The sequence below is a fragment of the Lissotriton vulgaris genome, unplaced genomic scaffold (assembly GCF_964263255.1).
Source record: "Lissotriton vulgaris unplaced genomic scaffold, aLisVul1.2 SCAFFOLD_871, whole genome shotgun sequence".
Taxonomy (NCBI): domain Eukaryota; kingdom Metazoa; phylum Chordata; class Amphibia; order Caudata; family Salamandridae; genus Lissotriton; species Lissotriton vulgaris.
The window spans coordinates 336677-358143 of NW_028245531.1; the positions used below are offsets into that span (position 1 = coordinate 336677).

Consider the following 21467-nt stretch of genomic DNA (forward strand, 5'->3'; position numbering starts at 1 on the left):
AGCCTCGGCACAACAGCCCCCTCTAGAATGACTGTCCTTTTGTGGTTGATCCACTTGACAAGATCAATCCTATTGTGAAGATCGATCCTCTTGCTGGGGTGGAATCTAATGCTGAGATTGATCTTCTTTTCAAACTTCAGAGTTGCCTGCTCGATCTGATATCATGTACATCTTGAGGTCGATTGAACAGAATCATCCTCTGTGTCTTTACCGGCAGTGTGGTGTATACACCAGCCTCTGAGGGAGAGGGGATGATTTCAGTATAATGGATGGGTGCCTTTGCAAACTTAGCAAGGATGAGCTTAGTTGTCCCTCATCCATGTCTAGTTTTATGGCTAGATTATGATACTCTCAGTGTCCCTGTTGTACTCCTCTTTGAAATTTCTTTGAGGGAGACTCCGCCGATTTTTCGTGAAACAATATTGGGCATGTAAAGGTTTTACTTTTATTCGTATTACAATTGTACTTGTTATTCTCCATGGATAAGGAGGTATTTCTGGGGGATATAAGGAAGGTCAATATTCATAAAGGGAATTTTCTATAAATATCACCCCAGAGTCACTGCTATAAGACCTAAGAACTAAAGATTATAGTGAAGTCTGAAAACAATGTGGAAAAAATATGAAGCTGTTCCTGTGTCTACCTTGACAATGACTATCAACAGTCTGCCATTATCACTCTGAGAACTTGTTTTTTGTGGGTGTGTGGCTGCCTTCCCTGAGAACTTGCAAACACCTTGTAAATACCCTGGAAACACAGCTGGGAAAAGATGATCTGAGGAAGAGCTTATTTGCTTGTACCGTAAGAGGTTCAGGGAAAGTGATCACAAGTCATCTAACTAACACCTGAAGGCAGAAGACTTTGACAAAACTATTTCTAAAGTTATGAACCCAACATTAAATGGTAGTAAAGGGCACAGCATGTACACCATGAACAGAAACATGCTGCATACCATACCTCAGATGCAAAGTTTCTAGGGCTCTCACGCGGATCTAGGATAATGAAAAGTGGAATATGATAGAGACGCACAAAAATGAGAATAGATGTAACACTTCAAAATATTTCATATTACAGGTGTCTACCGCTTTGCATGTATTTGGCCATGGACTGCAATCACTGAGGCCAAAGGCATTATCTCAAAAATATATGGGCTAAACAAATGAATCAAGGAAAGCCACCAACACTGTATATTATACCTGGCATCAATTTTAATTACCTTTTCCATTTTTTATTTCAGGCTTGCATTGTCCAGTAGTCTCAGTTTCCATCTGCCCTGCATTCTCATTTTGTTTCATTTGCGACATTGCTTTCTTTAGAGCAGCCATACTGGCTTTCTGCAACGCCAAATACTCAACTTTAAGATCCATCCATTCCTTCCTGTATGAGAAAGAGAGTAGAGTAAAGAATGGCTAGTAGGAGAAGAGTTCTTTGTAGTACTCAAGGAACAATGCAAAAAAAATCCACTTTTTCTGAAAAGACTAATGCCATTGTCCCAAGCACTCAGGAAGTACTGTGTGGAAAGACCACTCATGAAATAGCAATAAAATGTCTTTTGATGTTGCATTGGGAAAGGACCACCTATAGAGCCTGAATTTCATAAGTCTATCATAGCCTGCAGTATAGGAGTTTGCAATTACTGCATATCTTTCTTCTTTTGAACCTCTTTTCTCTGTGCAAAGACATTTATTTTTTTAAGTTGCACGTGTGCTGACTTACCGAAAAGCTAACAGCATCTTGATCAGGCACAAACACTGTTTTCTCATAGCCTAGCATTTGCTCAATACTCAGATGGGGCACTGGTCAAGAGTAACCACAGGAAATGGCAACAAGCATTTGCAATGCAATAGGTCTTGCATTAGGAAAGCTTGAACTATTGGTATTGTAAATGACATTTTTTTTATTCATGTGTTGGTTTTTAAAATAGCAAAATTAATAGCTTTGTCATTTACAATGCCAATAGTTTTAACTTTTGCAAATATGACACCTATAGCATTTGTAATGCAATATGTGTTGTTTTTACGTGACTTAGATGTATTGATATTACAAATAACAATGGCTTTTAATTTTTTTAAATAATTAATACTTATAAAAGTGATTGTAATTTATAATGGCAATAGCTTAAACTTTTGTAAATAACTTTTGTGAAGATTATGTTCAGTGTATTTTATTGAGACGAAAATCCAAGAACAGAAGTTAAATATTTACATCTTTTTGTGACATTTGTAATAAAGCTTGAAACAGTGAGAACATATTTGAACCAGTTGTTGTTGAATGGTTGCACAGATTGATGCTGTGGTGGGGCTGAGTGATGTTGTGGTTGCGAAGAGTGATGATGTGGCGTTCAGTGATGCTGTGGTAGCGCATAAAGATGTTGTGGTGCCCATAAGTGATGCTGTGGTAGTGCTGAGTGATGCTGTGGTGATGCGATAGATAGAGTGTAATTATGTGGTGTGTAACTATATGGCACTGAGTGGTATTTGGAGTTTAAGTTTCATTGAGTGCAGTGTAATTATGTGGCGTGTAATTATATTTGGAGTGTATGTTGCGTTGAGCGCAGTGTAAATATGTAGCACATACTTATGTGGCACTGAGTGGTATTTGGAGTGTATTTTGCATTGAGTGCAGTGTAATTATGTGACGTGTAATTATGTGGCACTGAGTGGTATTTGGAGTGTATGTTGCGTTGAGTGCAGTGTAATTATGTAGCATATAATTATGTAGCACTGAGTGGTAATGTGTGGAGTGTATGTTGTATTCAGTAGAGTGTAATTGTGTGGCGTGTAATTATGTGGCACTGAGTGGTATTGTTTGGACTGTATGTTGCATTGATTGCATTGTTAAATATGTAGCATATAATTATGTGGCACTGAGTGGAATTGTGTGGAGTGTGCGTTGCATTCAGTAGAGTGTAATTATGTGGTGTGTAATTATGTGGCACAGAGTGGTTTTTGGAGAGTATGTTGCATTGAGTGCAGTGTAATTATGTGGCGTGTAACTATGTGGCGTTGAGTGGTATTTGGAGTGTATGTTGCATTGAGTGCAGTGTAATTATGTGGCGTTTAATTATGTGGCACTGAGTGGTATTTGGAGTGTATCTTGCATTGAGTGCAGTGTAATTATGTGGCGTGTAATTATGTGGCACTGAGTGGTATTTGGAGTGTATGTCGCATTGAGTGCAGTGTAATTATGTGGTATGTATCTATGTGGCACTGAGTGGTATTTGGAGTATGTCGCATTGAGTGCAGTGCAATTATGTGGCGTGTAATTATGTGGCACTGGGTGGTATTTGGAGTGTATGTTGCATTGAGTGCAGTGTAATTATGTGGCGTGTAATTATGTGGCACTGAGTGGTATTTGGAGTGCATGTCGCATTGAGTGCAGTGTAATTATGTGGCGTGTAATTTTGTGGCACTGAGTGGTATTTGGAGTGTATGTTGCGTTGAGCGCAGTGTAAATATGTAGTATATATTTATGTGGAACTGAGTAGTATTGTCTGGAGTGTATGTTGCGTTGAGTGCAGTGTAAATATGTAGCATATAATTATGTGGAACTGAGTGGTATTTACTGGAGTGTATGTTGCATTGAGTGCAGTGTAATTATGTGGCGTGTAATTATGTGGCACTGAGTGGTATTTGGAGTGCATGTCGCATTGAGTGCAGTGTAATTATATGCAATGCAATAGGTCTCGCATTAGGAAAGTTTGAGCTATTGGTATTGGTAATGACAAATATTTTATTTATGTGTTGGTTTTGAAAATAGCTTTGTCATTTACAATGCCAATAGTTTTAACTTTTGCAAATGTGACACCTATAGCAATTGTAATGCAATATGTGTTGTATTTACGTGACTTAGATGTATTGATATTACAAATAACAATGGCTTTTCATTTTTTTAATTTAATTTATAATGGCAATAGCTTTAACTTTTGTAAACAACTTTTGTGAAGATTATTCAGTGTATTTTATTGTGACGAAAATCCAAAAACAGAAGTGAAATATTAACATCTTTTTGTGACATTTGTAATAAAGCTTGAAACATTGATAGAACATATTTGAACCAGTTTTTGTGAATGGTTGCACAGATTGATGCTGTGGTGGCGCCGAGTGATGTTGTGGTGGCGACGAATAATGCTGTGGCGTTCAGTGATGCTGTGGTAGTGCATAGTGATGTTGTGGGGAGGGCGATAGAGTGAGGGTGATAGATAGAGTGAGAGTGATGGATAGATAGAGTGAGGGTGATAGATAGAGTGAGGGTGATAGATAGAGTGAGGGTGATAGACAGAGTGTGGGCGATAGATAGATAGATTGATAGAGTGAGGGCGATAGATAGATATAGTGAGGGCGATAGAGTGAGGGCGATAGATAGTGAGGGTGATAGATAGAGTGAGGGCTATAGATAGGGCGCTAGAGTGAGGGCGACAGATAAATAGATATAGTGAGGGCGATAGCTCGATAGAGTGAGGGCGATGTGTGATGTGGCTGGCGATGTGCACGCGCCTGGCTCACATGCACTGTACCTAATCCGCAGTTTGGATAGACTTTTGAAAGCCTTACTATAATCTTGCTAAACAAGCATTGCTAAAGCAATGCTGTAGACGAGACCTAAAAAGCACATATCCACCTGATGCTTACAGATTTGTATTATAAACAATGACCCCCTCCCCTCGCCCCCCGCATACACACACACGCACCAAAGGCAGATTTGGAACACCTTCTTCGACATCTCCATTTAGCAGAGCTCGCTAGCACTGAAACGCAAACACGCGCATCGAAGCAGTGGCAGTTCAGGGACACGCGTGCCATGTCCCGGTGGGAGGTAGCCACCTGTTAGAAATCCTGAGAAAAAGCTGCCAGCGAGCGACAGCCCGCAGCAAAATGCACGGGTGCCGCCTGTGAGAAGGTGGCCTGATATGCAGTGCTCACTATTCTAGTGATCACTATGTATCAGTCCAACAACCCTTATTGATGATTGGTTGTAAGTCAACCTTATAGACCAGCTATCCTAGTAGCGTGGATACGAGCAGTCTAAGGCTAAAGACTCGAGAGGGCGTGTTAAGCCAGCTGTTATACCATCACATATACCCCTTGAACACCAAGTGAAAGGACACCACACAAGTGTTATGAAAATAAACAGTGTATTTATTAGAATCACAACAGCCCTGTACTCTTTATGAGGACAGGGTACTAAGCACAAAACAAAACTCTTACGAAAATACTTAAGTCAGCACAGTATATACAAATGCCCGAGGGGCACGGAAAACCATATACTCTGAAAGTGGAATGCGAAATTACTAGCAGGTAAGTACAGCACTAATAGGCTTTGGAATCGCTAGGACTTGACTATAGAATCGTTAGATTACTTCTAGGAGACCCAGGGGACTCGGGTGCAGTCTGTACACTCTCACGCGTGATGCGGGACAAAGTCTATGGTAGCTAGATTTCACAAAGTTAGTGTTCTCGGGCGAACCCGACCTGGTAGGAGGAAAACGAAAGTGGATTCTGACCCTTGGATAGTGAGGCTATGCTGGGGCACCGAAATGCCGAAGTTACCTAGCCCAGTGGCTACAGCTGCATAGGTCTCAAAAGACGTCGGGAATCCTCGTAGACGGACCAGGAGCCTGGAAGGAATATGCTGGCAGGTGACCAGTGAAGAGAGTTCGAAGTGATCCAAGCCTGGATCTTGAAGATGGATGACACCTGAAAGCAGAGGGGACCAAGTTCGTGACTACTAGCCAGTAGTCAGGTGGCACCAGGAGGGCACCGGATGGTAGTCACCTCGACTAGGTGAGTGGGCGACGCTGGGCTCTGCAGATCTCACGGACCAGGAGGCGTTGTCGGCGACCAGGATGGAGGAGCGAGCTGTCCCACGATGGATGAAGCTGTCGGCATCGCTGGACCCAGGATTGGGCAACAAAGCCTTGGCAAATTCAAGCCCACGCGGTGGACTCAAAATGGCGTCTGGAGTGGACCAGGAGGGTCCGGGGTGCTCCTCTCTTGGAAGGGAGCAAGGGCCAGTCTGGAGCAACCAGACCAGCAGTGGTGTTGTCGTCGGGCGTCGTTAAGAAGGCCACAAGCCAACGGGCTAGTAGCCAAACAACGCGGTGAGCAGCAAAAAGCAGAAGGGCCCCACGCCGATCGTGGAGATGCTGGGAGGCTGTACTTCGGTGCTGGGGCTGCTCAGGGTCGGGGCTTCTTGGACCCCAAAGCACTCACCAGAGGGTTACTCGGCGGGCTTGCTGTAAAGAAGTCGTGCAGTCTTGGCGATAGCCGGTCCCTCGAGGTCTCGTCGCACTCACGGTTCTCAGCTTTGCTGTAGAGATGAGTAGAGGTCAGAGGTGCCAGGGAAGCCGGGTCTCGTCGAGCTGGGTCGTCGGATTCCTGAGGAAGGACTTGCAGCAGACCGCAGTGTTCTTAAGATGGTGCCCGCGGATGCAGGGTGACTACTCCTTAGTCACAAGGGAGAATCTTGAAGAAGAAATCTTGAAGTCCTTTCGTAGAAAGTCGTGTCTTGATTCCAAAGATGATCTCATTTGAACAGGGGGCCCGCTCCTAATTTTATACTAAAGAAAGGGGCTGACCCGGTGACTAGGTCCTGCCTATGGGTGGGACTAGGAAGGGGGGTGGTTACACCCCTCTCCCATGCCGGACTTCCCCAGGCCAGGGGCTGGTGAGCCCCTGGAACTGGTTCTGGCCGGCCTATGCACAGTGAGCACCGGGGTGCCACTTTGCAGTCACCTTCCTGTGAAGCCCTTCCTACCCAGGATACACAAAACCCTGTCTGGGATGGTGCTAGCACCGCCCCTGACAGGAAACCCTTTGTCCAAGCTCCCCTCGCTGGAAGGACTCCCAGCTGCAGGGGGTCAGACTTGTGTCTGTGGTAGCAGCATCCATTTTGTGATGCTGAGGCTCGAGTTAACTTTAACCGGGGTTCAGGGTTACATACATGTCGTGTCCCTCTAGAAGGGTGGAATGCTAACCCCGTCGCCAGAATTGGCGAGGGGTTAGTATTCCAATTCGTATGACACCTTACTCGACATGTTTTGATAAAGCAATACCAGAGTTAGCATATAACCGCGAGGATTATAATGCACTTAAGAGTATATGGTATGCGATATCATGGAACAGCTATTAGGACTTGGTTCCGCAAGCTGCAAACGGGCTCAGCTCATGCCAGAGCACCATCTCACATAATTCCAAGCACTCTGCCTTCAGGATTGTTAAGGCCTGCCAAAGGAGTGACTTACAGGAATACACGTGTCCATTTTAGGGTTAGATATAGGGATACTATACCTAAAGCAAAGGGTGATTACACGACTTTGCCCCAGCTGTCATGCAGCCAGTTGTGTCAGATTTAGATGCCCAGCCAGGGGTGGCATAATACATGCTGCAGCCCCTGGCAGGCTCTGGGTACACCTATGCCCCGAGTTACAGGGTCTGATAAGGTGGCCCAGTACCAATTGGAAATGTACCTAAGGTACATGGAATCCATTTTACAGAGAGAGCAGTAGGCCTGGGGTCCTGATTGGCAGGGTCCCAGGCCAACTATGTCGTAAACCAGCTAAAACACAGGGCTAAAAGTTGGGGGCAACCATAGTCAGGAGGTACCTTCCTACACCGCCCACCTCTCTGTAAGGTGCCAGTAGCCCAGGGGACCCTGCAGAACGCACACAGATGGAAAGTAGAGGTTAACCAAATCTGACGGCTGCCTCTGCAATCAATGCCACAAATTTGACCTAGAAGCAGGTTCGATTACGCATTGAAGGGGATGGACGCTGGCTGCCTCCCACTGCCCCCACCCAGAGGTCAGGTACACACACTGCAAGACCCAAGGGATCACTTACAAGCAAGTGGTACCTGCAGGAAGCGCGGTTTCCCATTGGAAGAGACGCAGCTAAAGATACAGCCTCAGCCCTGGAGGGAGCCATTAACCGCATCCGTGTGGCACAAATTCCCCGCCCATGCTGACTCCGCCTTGCGCGGGCGGAGTCATGACGGAACGGTTCCGTCATCAGCACAGCTCAACCGACGCTGATGACGGAACCGTTCCGTCATCAGCATCGAAAGGGTTAAAGATGATCCAGCAGTGTGTGGGAAGCCAAGGCGCGCACACACTGCAGGCATCGCTCACTTCCTGGACCAAAACAGGACTGTTTGTTACAGGAGGCGGAGAGGGAGCGAGACCGACCGGAAATGAGAGGGGGAGGAAGCAGAGAAAGGAAGGAGGAGGACACGATGGAAAGATTGAGAAGACACTAGCAAGGGATGTAGTAGGTAATGAGTGGTGTGAAATAAACATTTCAGTGACCAAGCAATTTAGTGTATTTGATCACCTGGATCTGTGCACTGTTAAACATGTCAAATCTGACCTCCCATCTTTACATTGATTAGCGCGGTACATAGACCGGTGTCTGTCTTTTCTGGATGAACAGTGACCTGGTTAATACTTAATAGCAGACTCTGATTGGGTGGTGGTAGGGGGGGGGGGGGGGGAAGGGGTAACGATGCTCTATGCAGATGAATATTAGTTTTATGGATCAAAGCCATTTCCCCAATATAAAAGCTTATTGTATATCTGTACATTTTTATTGCGTCATCTGCGCTCTATTCGCAGGTCAGGGAGGCACTTTCAACATGATAACATGTTTTTAGGTCTTGCAGAGAGACCTATTGGGGTGAAACCAGAAAGCTAAACCAGCGGATTTCCAGAAGTGCACATCCTCGTGCACGAGCTTGCCCGAGCCTTCCAGCAGCATTTCTCCTCCCCATACCATTTGCTCCTGCCTCCGAGAGCTTCAAAGGGATCTGCTTCCCCGCCCACTGCTTCACACGTCACGTCCGCCAGGCTGTGACTCGCATTTCTCCTTCCTTCGTGCCCAGCCCCCCTCCCAGCGCTGCCTTGAAGGCTTTCCCCACCTTTCATCCTTACCTCCGAAAAGCGCTACATAACACACTCGCCTATTGTTTCATGCTCCAATCCTTCACCTTGCTTTGGCCTGTCTTTCGTTCTTGTTTTTTTTTGCTGCTTTATTTTTCTTATGCTCTATTCCGAGTTCAGAATTTACCCGTTTGCTCTGCCCGATCTCTTCTCTTGTCCCTGACCCTGTGCCCTTACACTGCCCACTTTTGTTTCTAGTAATGTGATGTTTACCAGTTACTCTAACTAAAATGTGGCTGGGAAGCTTTCCCTTCCCTGCCCCAACCCACCCCATCCTGCCTCCTGGACGTGATATCAGCTGGAGCCGTGCCACCCTCAAGCACCCGGCAGCCTGGGGAGTTTGTCATGCTTGTTGTTGAATGTTATGGGGGTGACAAGTCCTCTTTAACATGCCCATGGGCATGTTTGAGTAATGAGATTATCTGCCACTGCCTGGGTTTCATCTTTTGTGCTTATGCTATGCTGTTAGCAAAATCCAGCATTGCAGCATGTGGCACCGAAGTAGCCCCGAAGGGTATGCATGGATGGGAGCTCTTTTGAGTGGGGGGGCTTTCAAGGGTGCGCGCTCGGCCACCTTTAATTACCCCAACATTCTTCACGTCACAAACCACGAGACTTCAAAGCTGCCGCTCCCCGCTCCCACCCCCCCCCCCCCACTCCCCTCAGCACGCCTGTGACCATATGAAGTGATCCAGGACAAGCCATTTAATCTCGACTACCCTTCATCCTTACCTCCAAAAAGCGCTACATAACACACTCGGCTTTTGCTTCATGCTCCAATCCTTCACCCTGCTTTGGCCTGTCTTTCGTTCTTGTTTATATTGCTGCACAGCACATGAGTGCACACAATTTCACATCTGCCAGTCTACCATCCACTATTTATTTATTTTACTAATTTATAAAGTGCGGACTAGATCCGATGGGTGTCAGAAGGCTTTATATAAAAATAATTAAAGTACATAAAAACAATTAAAGTACATAAGCAACATTGTTGCTACGGACAACTTTGAAGACACAAGTTTAAAGTTTCAAACAAGCAAGAAGTGCATTTTTAAAAAAAGTAAGTTCGAGTGCCAATGGAGGATGGTCGTGTGAAAAATATGGCAGAGTAAACGTGCAAAAAAGAGAAGTCTATGTGACATTTCATTAAAGTATTTTAAATCTTCATGTCTATATTTCATATTGTAGCATTTTTTATTTGTGTGCAGATATGTGATTATTGATTATGGTTTGCTTAGCATTTGCAATGCAATTGGTCTTGCATTTATGCAAGGTTAAGCTATTGGCATTGTAAATGACAATGCCTTTTATTTATGTTTTAAAAAAAAAAGGCCTTTTAATTTTACAATGCCAATAGCTCAAACTTGCGTAAATGTTGTATGTGCAGCTTGGCTCCTTCTATGATTGACCCTGGGCTTCATTTTATAGTCTATCGATAGGCGGAATGCTGTGTCCTTATTTCTTTTTATACCGCATCTCACATACTAAAGCAACCTAGCATTGTTAACACAGTCACATTTGTGTCTGCGGATAAATGATTGACTGCAGTGTAATCACTCTTCAAAGGCTCCGCTCCCCGCCCCAGCTCCCCGCCCCCCCCCCCCTCGCTCGCACATCAAAGGCTGCTGCAAGTTGGGGCACGCTACCAGGTGCTTAGGAACTGATCATTTTAACGGCTTCCACAACCCCATAGCTCTTAATCTTGGTATATTGTGCAAAAACCCATGTTTGTAATTTACTAGTTCTAAATTAAAAGACCGCACAAGACAAAATGTTTACGCCAGACCGTTTGATGCATTTATTTCTCTGTTTTTCGTTCTTGCTTCGAGTTTTTTTTCATCAAAATCCCATGTGTGCCTGCTATCTTTTTTCAACGCAGTGCATTCGCCATTGTTCTCTTGGAGGCATGCATTGTGATATTTCCCTACGGTCAGGTGTACATTCTGTGCCTTCTTTTTATTCAACATATTCTCTGCGGTAGAAGCAGTAAGTGGAGCATATGGGCTGCTTTCTCTGCTGGAGAAGATCATTCTACTGTAGATTCAGATTCTGGCAGTTTAAATGAGAATTCGAGTTCATGCTTTATTTATTGCTGCAGATTTTAATTCTTCTGCAATATCCCCCGGTGTCAGATGGGGAACTGGTAATCTTTTCATATCCAGATTAGGTGCTGAATGCTTCCAGGCATGAATAGTGGAGCAGCTGGCATTGCTTGAAGCGAGACTGTGCTCCAAATGCACCTCATAAACTAGTCTTTGAGTTTTGCAACTAGTTTAGTCAACTTATTATATGTTTTCTAGTATTGCTCATCCATGAGTATTCATTCTAGAGCTATGGGTACTATGGTTGGCTTGTATTCCTGATTGAGCTCCAAAATGAATTAATAATAGTGAGCATGACTCATTCATTACACTTTGAACCACTCAACGCCACAGCACCGCTCAACGCTACAGCACCCCTCAACGCCACAGCACCCCTCAACGCCACAGCACCCCTCAACGCCACAGCACCCCTCAACGCCACAGCACCCCTCAACGCCACAGCACCCCCTCAACGCCACAGCACCCCTCACCGCCACAGCACCCCTCACCGCCACAGCACCACTCAAAGCCACAGGATCCCTCAACGCCACAGGATCCCTCAACGCCACAGCATCCCTCAACGCCACAGCATCCCTCAACGTCACATCATTACTCAATGCCACAGCATCACTCAGCACCACTGAATGCCACAGCATCACTCAGCACCACTGAAGGCCACAGCATCACTCAGCACCACTGAAGGCCACAGCATCACTCAGCACCACTGAAGGCCACAGCATCACTCAGCACCACTGAAGGCCACAGCATCACTCAGCACCACTGAAGGCCACAGCATCACTCAGCACCACTGAAGGCCACAGCATCACTCTGTGCAACCATTCAACAACAACTGGTTCTAATATGTTCTCTCAATGTTTCAAACTTTATTACAAATGTCACAAAAAGATGTTAATATTTCACTTCAGTTCTTGGATTTTCATCACAATAAAATACACTGAACATAATCTTTCCAAAAGTTATTTACAGAAGTTAAAGCTATTGCCATTATAAATTACAATAACTTTTATTTAAGTATTAATTATTAAAAAAAATAAAACCCATTGTTATTTGTAATAATACATCTAAGTCATGTAAATACAACAAATATTGCATTACAAATGCTATAGGTGTCACGTTTGCAAAAGTTAAAACTATTGGCATTGTAAATGACAAAGCTATTCATTTCGCTATTTTCAAAAACAACACATAAATAAAAAATGTCATTTACAATACTAATAGTTCAAACGTTCCTAATGCGAGACCTATTGCATTGCAAATGCTTGTTTAAAAAAGGTCTGGGCTCCCTAATACAGTTGGCATTGAGGGGCAGTAAGTGCTCGTCACTTGTATTACTGCGGAGAAAGCCTGGTCTCTTGCCTGTGAGGACATGAAAGGTAACGCCGCTGGGATTTTGTCTGATTCACAGACCAGTTACTGTCTCTGATGAAGAGTCCGCGAGTAAGAGTGCTTGAGCTAGCACTATCTAGTAAAGCGTCCATTGGCAGAGCGGTATACACGGTATAGGGAGTAAAAAGTATGATCGTAGTATGAGAGCAATAAAGCAACAAGCTCTCAGAATTGCTGTGGCGGGGGTGGGGGAGCGCATTCCTTTGAAGTCTGAAGCGAGGGGCAGGGGACAGGATTTCTTTAATGTCTGATGCCGAGGCCGATGGTGTGCGATGTGGCTGGCGATGTCCACGCGCCAGGCTCACATGAACTGTACCCAATCCGTGCAGTATGGGTAGACTTTTGAGAGCCTTACTATAATCTCGACAAACAAGCATTGCTAAAGCAATGCTGTAGTTGAGACCTAAAAAGGCAGCACACACAAGCAGGATTGCTGCCAGAAAAGCAATTTTAACGGAGACACTAAGCCAGCTGTTGTTTTCAGTAACAGCTTTCTTAAGAATAGCCTTATGTTTTAAGTATCTGATAACTCAGTACTTTATTTGTATGACTTCTCCTTTAATTACAATTAAGCAATGTACAATCAACTCTTTCTTAAAAGAATATTCAAACTAGGAAATAAAAATAAAATTCACATTAATTACTATTTCATTGTTTCACATTGCAATTTTTACTTTCACAAAGCTAAAAGCCGAGTTTATAAAAAACTTATTTTTCTCGAACAGAAACATCTTTGTATGCAAACTGCTTATTCTGTGCTATATGTTCTATGCCAACTTCGTTGGCAAGGACCCTTATAATTTACTTCTATAAATAGTCCGAACAAAAATATTTACATTAAAGTAGACAGCAGATACTGAATGCATTTTATTAACTTCTGCTTACTCTATTATGTAAATATCAAGATGCAGGAGAGGTAGAAAAATGATTTTTAACATTAATAAATCCTTTCTATTCCTGTATATTTTTTCCCACGTATAGGCAAAAGTGATACGATTCACAACCTATAGTTCCATGTTTCCCTTTAGTTTACAGGAAGGTGGAAAGAAACTGAAATTTGTAATAGCAATTATTAGCTGCTGTTCCAGTTCCAGCAGGTAAAGACAGAACAAAACAAGTAACTGATTTCAGTTTTTTAATAATGTTAGCGGAAACAGGGATCTTTAATGGGACCACAGCAAACAGGTCAATTCTAAGCACCAGGTAACAGGTTAATATGGGAAGACAACATTCAGATCGAGTTTTACAGGATTCTCTAAATGATAATCTCATTAGATGCAGATCACTGGGGCACTTTTTGCTGGCGTAACCTCTTTTTTTTTCCTTACACGGTCTTCAAACAGAAATGTTTTGGTGGGCTCACTTCTTGCTGCGTTAAGAAATTTGCCAATGCACAGAATACATCGTACTGGGGTAATGTTAAGAATGGGCATACATACACAATTCCCAAATCGCTCTGAGTTTGCAAATCCAAGTTAAAGTGCAAATTACTTTGTCACTCCAACACACCTAGTCAGTCTTCGACAGATGAGGAAATGAACATGCAAAGCAAGTTGACTGAACTATTATTGACCACAGAATGGGTGTTTGGTTGGTTCTAGTAAGAAATATCTTCAGTTGCAGGGGCGACATAAACAGGAGCCCTGGGATGTTCTTGAGGACAATGGAAGGGTATAGATCAGTGATACTCAAAGTGCGGCCCTCCTGACCTTTAAATGAGGCCCCCTGGTCAAAGTCAGTACCGACTTAGCACCAACATTAAAAATATGTAAAGTAAAATGATAAAAAGGAAACAAATAGGGTGTCTTGCAGTGTTTAACTTTACGAATAATATCACGTTTAAAGACATTGTGCAACAAATGTGTAAAAGTACAGATAAATTCTCTCCAAATACAAAAGGTGTATTTCATTAACATGCAGAATCGCTATACTTTAGTGCATCAGATTATATCAGTGCATTGAGAAGTATTTACAAAAATAGTTTTCAAACATTGATTTATAAACATGAATGCTTCCACCCACCCTGACAACAATGATAATAGAGGCAAGTAAGTTGTTATGTGCACCCTTTGGGTGGCCTTGGTTGCGAATACACATGGACATTATAGTTTATTAAATTAAAACACATGAGAAGGTTTCATACAGTGCACGTGTTTAAGTAATGTATTTCAAGGTCCTCTTATTAGAGATAATGAAATAAAAGGCGGGATAGTGATATAAAAACAATTGCCCAGGATCACTCAGTTTGGTAAAGTGGGAAAGCTGGGATTTATTCCAAGTCTTCTGGCTTCACATTTTGAAACCGAGTCATTAGATGTACATGCTTTGCGTCCTCTACACCCACCTTTACCCCTGCTCCCCGACCGCTACCCTGCTGGCATCAATACGGCCCTTGGCCACACCACAGACCAAACTTTTTGGCCCCAGGGAAAATGTTTGCAAGTAGCCATGGTCTATATTTTCACAGCCTGACTGTAGATAACTGGACTTTCTCCAGAATCTTTATTCAAATATTAAGCTGGAGTATGACATTTTACATCACAGGTTAGGTGTTTTGGAGACTCAGAAAGTGCAACAAAAGGAAAGAAATATTCAAGTTAGCAGTTCACTTACTTTGGGAGCACTCGTAAGGGAATAACCTCTTCCCCCACCTTGTGCCTTTCCTTGTGTTTCTTCTTACGTTTCCTTTTAACTTTGGACATCGCTGTATCTTTCTTGTCCGTGCAATCTTTTTCTTCCTCAGTAGAAACTTCTACAACGGAACATGGTGCATTGTTAGGTGTGCAGAGAATAATACCAGGAGCAACAGGTCTACGAAACTTTCTACATAAGAAATAGTGTTTAAAATTCTACTCCTGTCACTGTTCTTCAAAATAGTTCAACTGTAAATTGAGGTGAAAGCACTCATGAAAGAATGGAAAAGCTGTGCACTGCTGCCCTATGCTTGTTCTGTCCTGCCCTACAAACTCTCCCATTTTCTTTGATATTGTGGAAAGCTGTAAACTCAATCCCAGAGCCCCCTCCAAGAAATAGGTTGGTGAGGCTTTTGTTCATAAGAAAGTTTACCCATGCAAATACGAAACTCCACATAACCTTATATTTCTGCATTGCTGGATAGCACCTAGTGTAAGTGGCCTAGCTTAGAACTGTGTGTGAAACTAATCCACCTCACACCTTGGCCAGTCCAAGCTGTCTGTCTGGGACACTCTACTTTGGATGCTAAGAAGAATGAGAGGACAAAGGACGATTCACCTCACAAAGATTGGCTGATGTGCTCGAAACTGCAAAAGGCTGCACTCTGGTTGGTTTAGGCTTCTCACGACCACTACTAAAGTGGCATTAACACTGGACTGCTGGGCCCAGAGACCTGCACAACAGTAGAGGTTCGCCAAAATGACCCTCCACCTTGTGGGCAAGCAATATTGCACTATACGACAAGTGATATGGAGGGATCAATACAATTAAAATAATCATAGGATACATCAAATCCCTCCTATTTTATGGTACATTGTCCCATCTTGTTTTATCACATCTCAAACAAGCCCCAACTGTATATTCCTGGTTGGAACAATTCTTCATTTCTTTTTTAATTGTTCTCCATTAAATCAATATCAAAAAAGCAACACACAAAGATACATAAATCATCACAAAAAAGGCAACAATTGTTTCCTACCCCCTGATTTTACAATGAAGTGTTTGCTTTATTGATCAGCTGCGAGCCACTGTGAGGTAATCAGCTACACTCGAGGTACCATTTGCACCTCTAAGCCTTTTTGGTAGTTTGCACATCCATAGTAAATACAATCTTTTTGATTTTATGGATTCCTCCTTTCTTCAACTGTCGACGCGTTTCAGCCCTTCCATATGGGCCTCATCAGGACAAGAGTATAAGGAACAACTTGTGAGACCTCCCGTGGGTCCTTCTAGTGAATCTGTGTCACGGTCTCAACTAAACCATGTGACACAGGGCCGCCAAGCACCAGTACCGTTTAAGCTGGCAAAATGTAAAATATCTGGGAACACTTGTTCATCAAAACCCCTTCTAAATCCTTCATACGTGCTTTCCAACACAGTCCTTACGAAGCGCCCAACGTGCTGCTTTCATGCACAGGTCTGCACCTTCTCTCATTAGAACAAGCATTCACCTCACTAAGATTGGCTGATGTGCTCGAAACTGAAAAAGGATGCACTCTGGTTGGTTTTGGCTTCTCACAACCACTAATAAAGTGGCAGTAACACTGGACTGCTGGGCCCAGAGAGCTGCACAACATTTGACATACAGAGGAACAGTGTACTCAGGCAACAGCAAAATGTATTATCATGAAACAAATGTGAATTTGCAGTTCTCCTGATCTGACTTGGGGCAAGGGTTGATTCTTGTAAGGCACCTTGCTGCTGTGGCAAGTGAAGAGAAAAAAGTTGACCAGTCCAACAGGAGAGGAGATAGATTTCTTTTATGAGGCGAGGGACAGTCCGGATTCAAGGAAGATCCTCAAGCCCCTGCAAGTACAAAGTACCTGAATGGAACATGCCTCAAAAAAGAGAAACTGACAGGCTCAGGTGTAGCAGTATTGATGTGCTGGGTGTAGCCTGGAGGTTCAGTGCAGCCCCGGGTTTCAGTGGCACTGGATGCCGAAACCGAAGACTAACTGAGTGTGACGCCCGCAGAGACGATTGCACGGAGTTCCCAAGGAGGCTGGCAAAATAGAGTCCAGTAAGCCCGCTCAGCGGCCACTGACTATCGAGGCCGGCACTGAGGGAGTGCTGGGCCAACCTGAGCTACGCATGCTTGGAAACAGATGTCGGCACCTGGGCCGTTACTGGTCCCAAACCTGAAAGGGCTCTGAAATTTCTGGACGTGTGGCAGCTGGCCCCTCTGGATGTACTCCGCCTGGCCAGCTCCGAGCTCTGCAGTACTAGAGATCGCAGAAAGTCCCGGCTCCTGTGGAGAGGTGACCCTGCACATGGGCACGTAGGACGGAAATGACGGCTCATATACCTGAGATTTCTGCCACATGAGGCAAGGTCATATACATAAGAGGCCCCATCGGACGGTGATTGGAGGGCCCTGTGGGCTTCAGGAGCACACAGAGGGGGCCATAGAGGAACAGGCCTAGCGGAGACTAATCCGGTAACGAGACAACCGTCACTATTCACTTGGGCACGGAGATTCAGACGGAATCCTGAACAGAGCTCTTTATTGCACAGGGTGGGTCTCTCGATTCTTGGGTGATGGTTTCATGGTCTTTTTACTATTTTTGTTGCATGATCCTAGAACGCCTGCCCACTGAACTGCTCGGCTCTGAAGCCAGAGCTACTGAAAACACAGGGCAAGGTGCATCATTGCAATGTAGCTACACTGCATCAACTGTATCAGACACCTTTATGAAATGTTATGGATATTGTAGAGCGAGTTACCAAGTTCCCTGGGAAGACCAGAAGGCTATAGTCATCGCATAACAAAGGCTAATGTGTTAATGAAGGAAAATCCACTAAATATTACCAGCCTCAATTATACTTGGCTGCATTTCCCGTAGTTTTTCGGCAATTATCCCCTCATGCGGAAATAACAATTCTGCATCAGCGAACAATTGATTACACTGGATTTAAAGAAATCCACTTCTTCACTAACACATGAGGATAACACTGCATGTAAAGAAAAAGATGCAGTTTTCTGGATATTTAAGGAAATGGGCATGCAATAATTCAAGTGTTTTACTTTAACATGCAAGAATACACATCATTTTTGTGCTGGTATATTTTGAGACCATGTCTTTTGCTTTCTCGCCCTAAGTGTTCCGGGTATGCCCAGGTGTGGGTACCGGGCTCACTGTGTCACTAGATTCAAGCTAGCCTGGTTGATCTGGGGTAATACCTCGAAACCGGTCCCAGGATACTTGTTTCTGGTCTAGGGAGGACCTGACTTGGCAGTTCGTTCTGGACTGTTCCCATGAGGAACAGGGTCAAGACTGATTTGCATACGGCTGGGTCTAAACTGGGGTTGAATGGTGAGCAAAAGAACTATGGATTTAACCCAAGTCTGTTGACTGGAGGTGAATGATTGATTTGCTCTGCATTTCATCCATCATTTGTATGACTTTGAAGTTTATCTTTCTTGCTTCCACTTCGGAAAGCATTTTTTCACAGAGGGGCACTCCTATTTAAAATGTCCTGTCCTCACTGGAGACGTTTCAATTACAACATGGATTTCCTCACACCACGCTGGCCTAGCACACAACCAGAGATAAGTAAGTGCTTCTTTGGTGGGAGGATCGGACCTCTGCTGTCTGGTCAATCGGCCAATCATTTTCCAGTGGTTTACTGTTTAAAATTTGATTTAAAACAGGCCTCTTTATATACTAAAACAATATTTCCAATCCGAAAATGCCAAGTCAATCCTGGTGGTCTTTAACCTGCCACCCCCCACCTTCCAGACACAAACGGAGAAATCTATAAATTAAGTTTAGGAGGGAAAAGTGCCATACAAAGGTGGGACAATAAACCATGCTTATCACATTTTTCCGCAATTTCTGCATGGTTGTACGACGGTACAACACATGTTTTTACCTCTTATGCCTTAACCACACACGTTTTACATCGCATACATTTACCACACATCTGCCTTTACCATGCATGTAAGATAATTAATATATATTATATATCTTGTTTTACATTTTTTAGGGGGGGGTAGAGACCCCCCCCAAACCTCCCATTTTTCCTATAAATTAACTTTATTTATATTAGGGATAAATCCCTAAACACCTCCCTTTATTAAATACTATTACCACAGCATACTCCCACAACTACTACAGACAAATACTTTTGCTACCCCATACCCTAAACAGACCCTTTCCACCCAATACCCCTAACCACCCCTAAAACCTAAGAAATACCCTCATCCACCCAATACCCATTTCCACCCCTAAACCCTATAAACGCCCTTTACACCCCATATCCCTAAAATACACTTACAACCCAATACCCTCATCATCCCCTACAAAAAGAACCAAAACATGGATGTGTTGTTAATGCATGCATGGTAAAAGCTATGTAGTAAAGACATTGCGTGGGAATTGCTGTGTTGTAAAGGCGGTTTCCCCTTCTACTGTAGGCCTGCACATTTTAAATGCAGATTTCTAAAGAGTTTCTGCGCTGGTGCAGAAATGCTTTAAATATGAGGAAAAAGTGTAATGTCTGAGAGCACTTTTTCCTCATGTTTTACCACTCTACGGCCAAGTATAAATAAGGCTGTTTGGGGTCATACACTGGAACGAGATAATTTTAAGCTTGCTTTTTTATTATCTGTAAACCCAAGCACAATCCTTTGAATACTGGGAATTTGCATTATTGAGTGCAATTAACATTGTCATGCTTTATCAGAGTACATAATCCCCTTCTACAGTAAAATCTTCAACTGTTCGACTTTACTGCCCCTGAAGAGACCAATGATTAATGCTGACCCAATCACAGTGAAATTATTTTGGTGATCCAGAAATAATGGTGATAAACAACAGTACTTAGACAGGATTCTTAACACAGTAAGGACCAACTGCCCAGGACCCTGCTAATTATCTCACAGTAACTCATAAGCAGGATCCCATTAGGGAGTCCAGTTATTTTTAGACTTTTTGTACACTGCAAAATTTGCCTCACTGTGGTACGCTGAGCGAATCAGGAAGAGACACAGTTTGCTCCAGCACTAGATTCTAAATTCATACAATACATATACTATCCTAAGCACACTTTTCTCAAACAACACCAACAACGCCTGTGATTTATGTCAACTTACAGGGATATGAATGGGTATTTGGTGTTCAACTCATGTTTGAAGCAGTCCTGGCTTCTCAAATTGTAAACACATTTACTTTTATCAATTCAATATTTATTTGTTGCTTATTAATTATGCATGTAATGTAAGCTACCATAACTGTAATCAAATTTGAGATGGGGCAATTATTTGCTAACTGAACATCGCCAAGGAGATCAAGCAATGAGGATAAACTGTTTGCAGCCACTAAGGCTGCAACAACAAACATGTGAAACATGTCCTACCTTTGCACTCCTTTAGAGTTGTGATGTCGTCTGCTGATTTGTGCCGAGTATCCCCGTCTTCCTTGCATGAAAACCTCTTGGCTTTTGAAGATGGCGCTTCCCTGTCGCTGGAGCTGCTGCGTTTCCTCTTTACAGGCCGTGCGTGCTCCTCCGCCATTTCGGAGCTCACAGACCTGTCCCGCTTTTTTTTCTCCTTCTTCGAATGATGCTTGTGACTATCAGAGGACTCCATGTCGGAGCACTCAGAGATTGTCCTGTGCCTTTTTGTCTTACTCACTTGTTGGATTCCTGAGTCCATGCTTTTATCCTTCACCTCTGTTGTAGATTGCTCGCTGCTCTCTTCCTTCAGCTTAGATTTCTTCTTTTTCTTCTTTTTTTTCTTGTCTTCTGCATATCATTAACATTTGTAAATAAAAATAAATATATGGAGATGCTACACAGAAGTATTTCTCGAACAGCTTACGTGCTGCAAAGCAAAGACTATGTCCCCTGCCACAGTACACATTACGGTAAAGGACGCAACAGCAACAAAAGATGCATTTTTTCCATACGAAAACAGCAGTGGTTCAATCTTGCAGGACAGAGTAATCTGTGGGGTTCAACACACTTCGTAGTCCTTCAGATTGAATGGGCGACTGTCTGAAACGTGCACCCTTTTAAGGCAAACAGCAGTTTTCCTGGATTCTAGATGCCAGCATAGCCATGATTAGGAGTTATGTGGAATTTCCATGTGGAAAATTTCAGCCTGATTATGATGGGCACAGTGTCATGGCTGTCAGAAGACAAGACCTGCAAGAAATTCCAGGTCGTAAGAATCACAGGAGTCAGGCATCTGAGCTCTAGTCCTAGGTCGCTTAATTTTGACCACAAGGGGGTAGCTTGCTGTGCTCCCACTGCCAGGTTGCTTTTTCCCCTTTCCACTCCTACCCTTCCCCACCCGCCTTCCACCCCCCTCAGCCAGAAGTCCATGTACCCATTTACCACTTACTTAAA

At 43.6% G+C, this 21467-nt stretch overlaps 1 protein-coding gene across 2 annotated transcripts in view; it reads right to left on the bottom strand.

Annotated features, from left to right (window-relative positions):
• LOC147666375 (la-related protein 7-like) overlaps positions 1–21467 on the bottom strand; it is a 203588-nt gene that overhangs the window by 120147 nt on the left and 61974 nt on the right. For both annotated transcript variants that reach the window (XM_086949097.1, XM_086949096.1), the window contains exons 7-9: positions 20475–20861; positions 15036–15174; positions 1217–1377 (exon numbers count right to left, since the gene is read on the bottom strand). In XM_086949097.1, coding sequence (XP_086805223.1) covers positions 1217–1377; positions 15036–15174; positions 20475–20861 — 687 coding nt within the window. The remainder of the gene's footprint in view (positions 1–1216; positions 1378–15035; positions 15175–20474; positions 20862–21467) is intronic.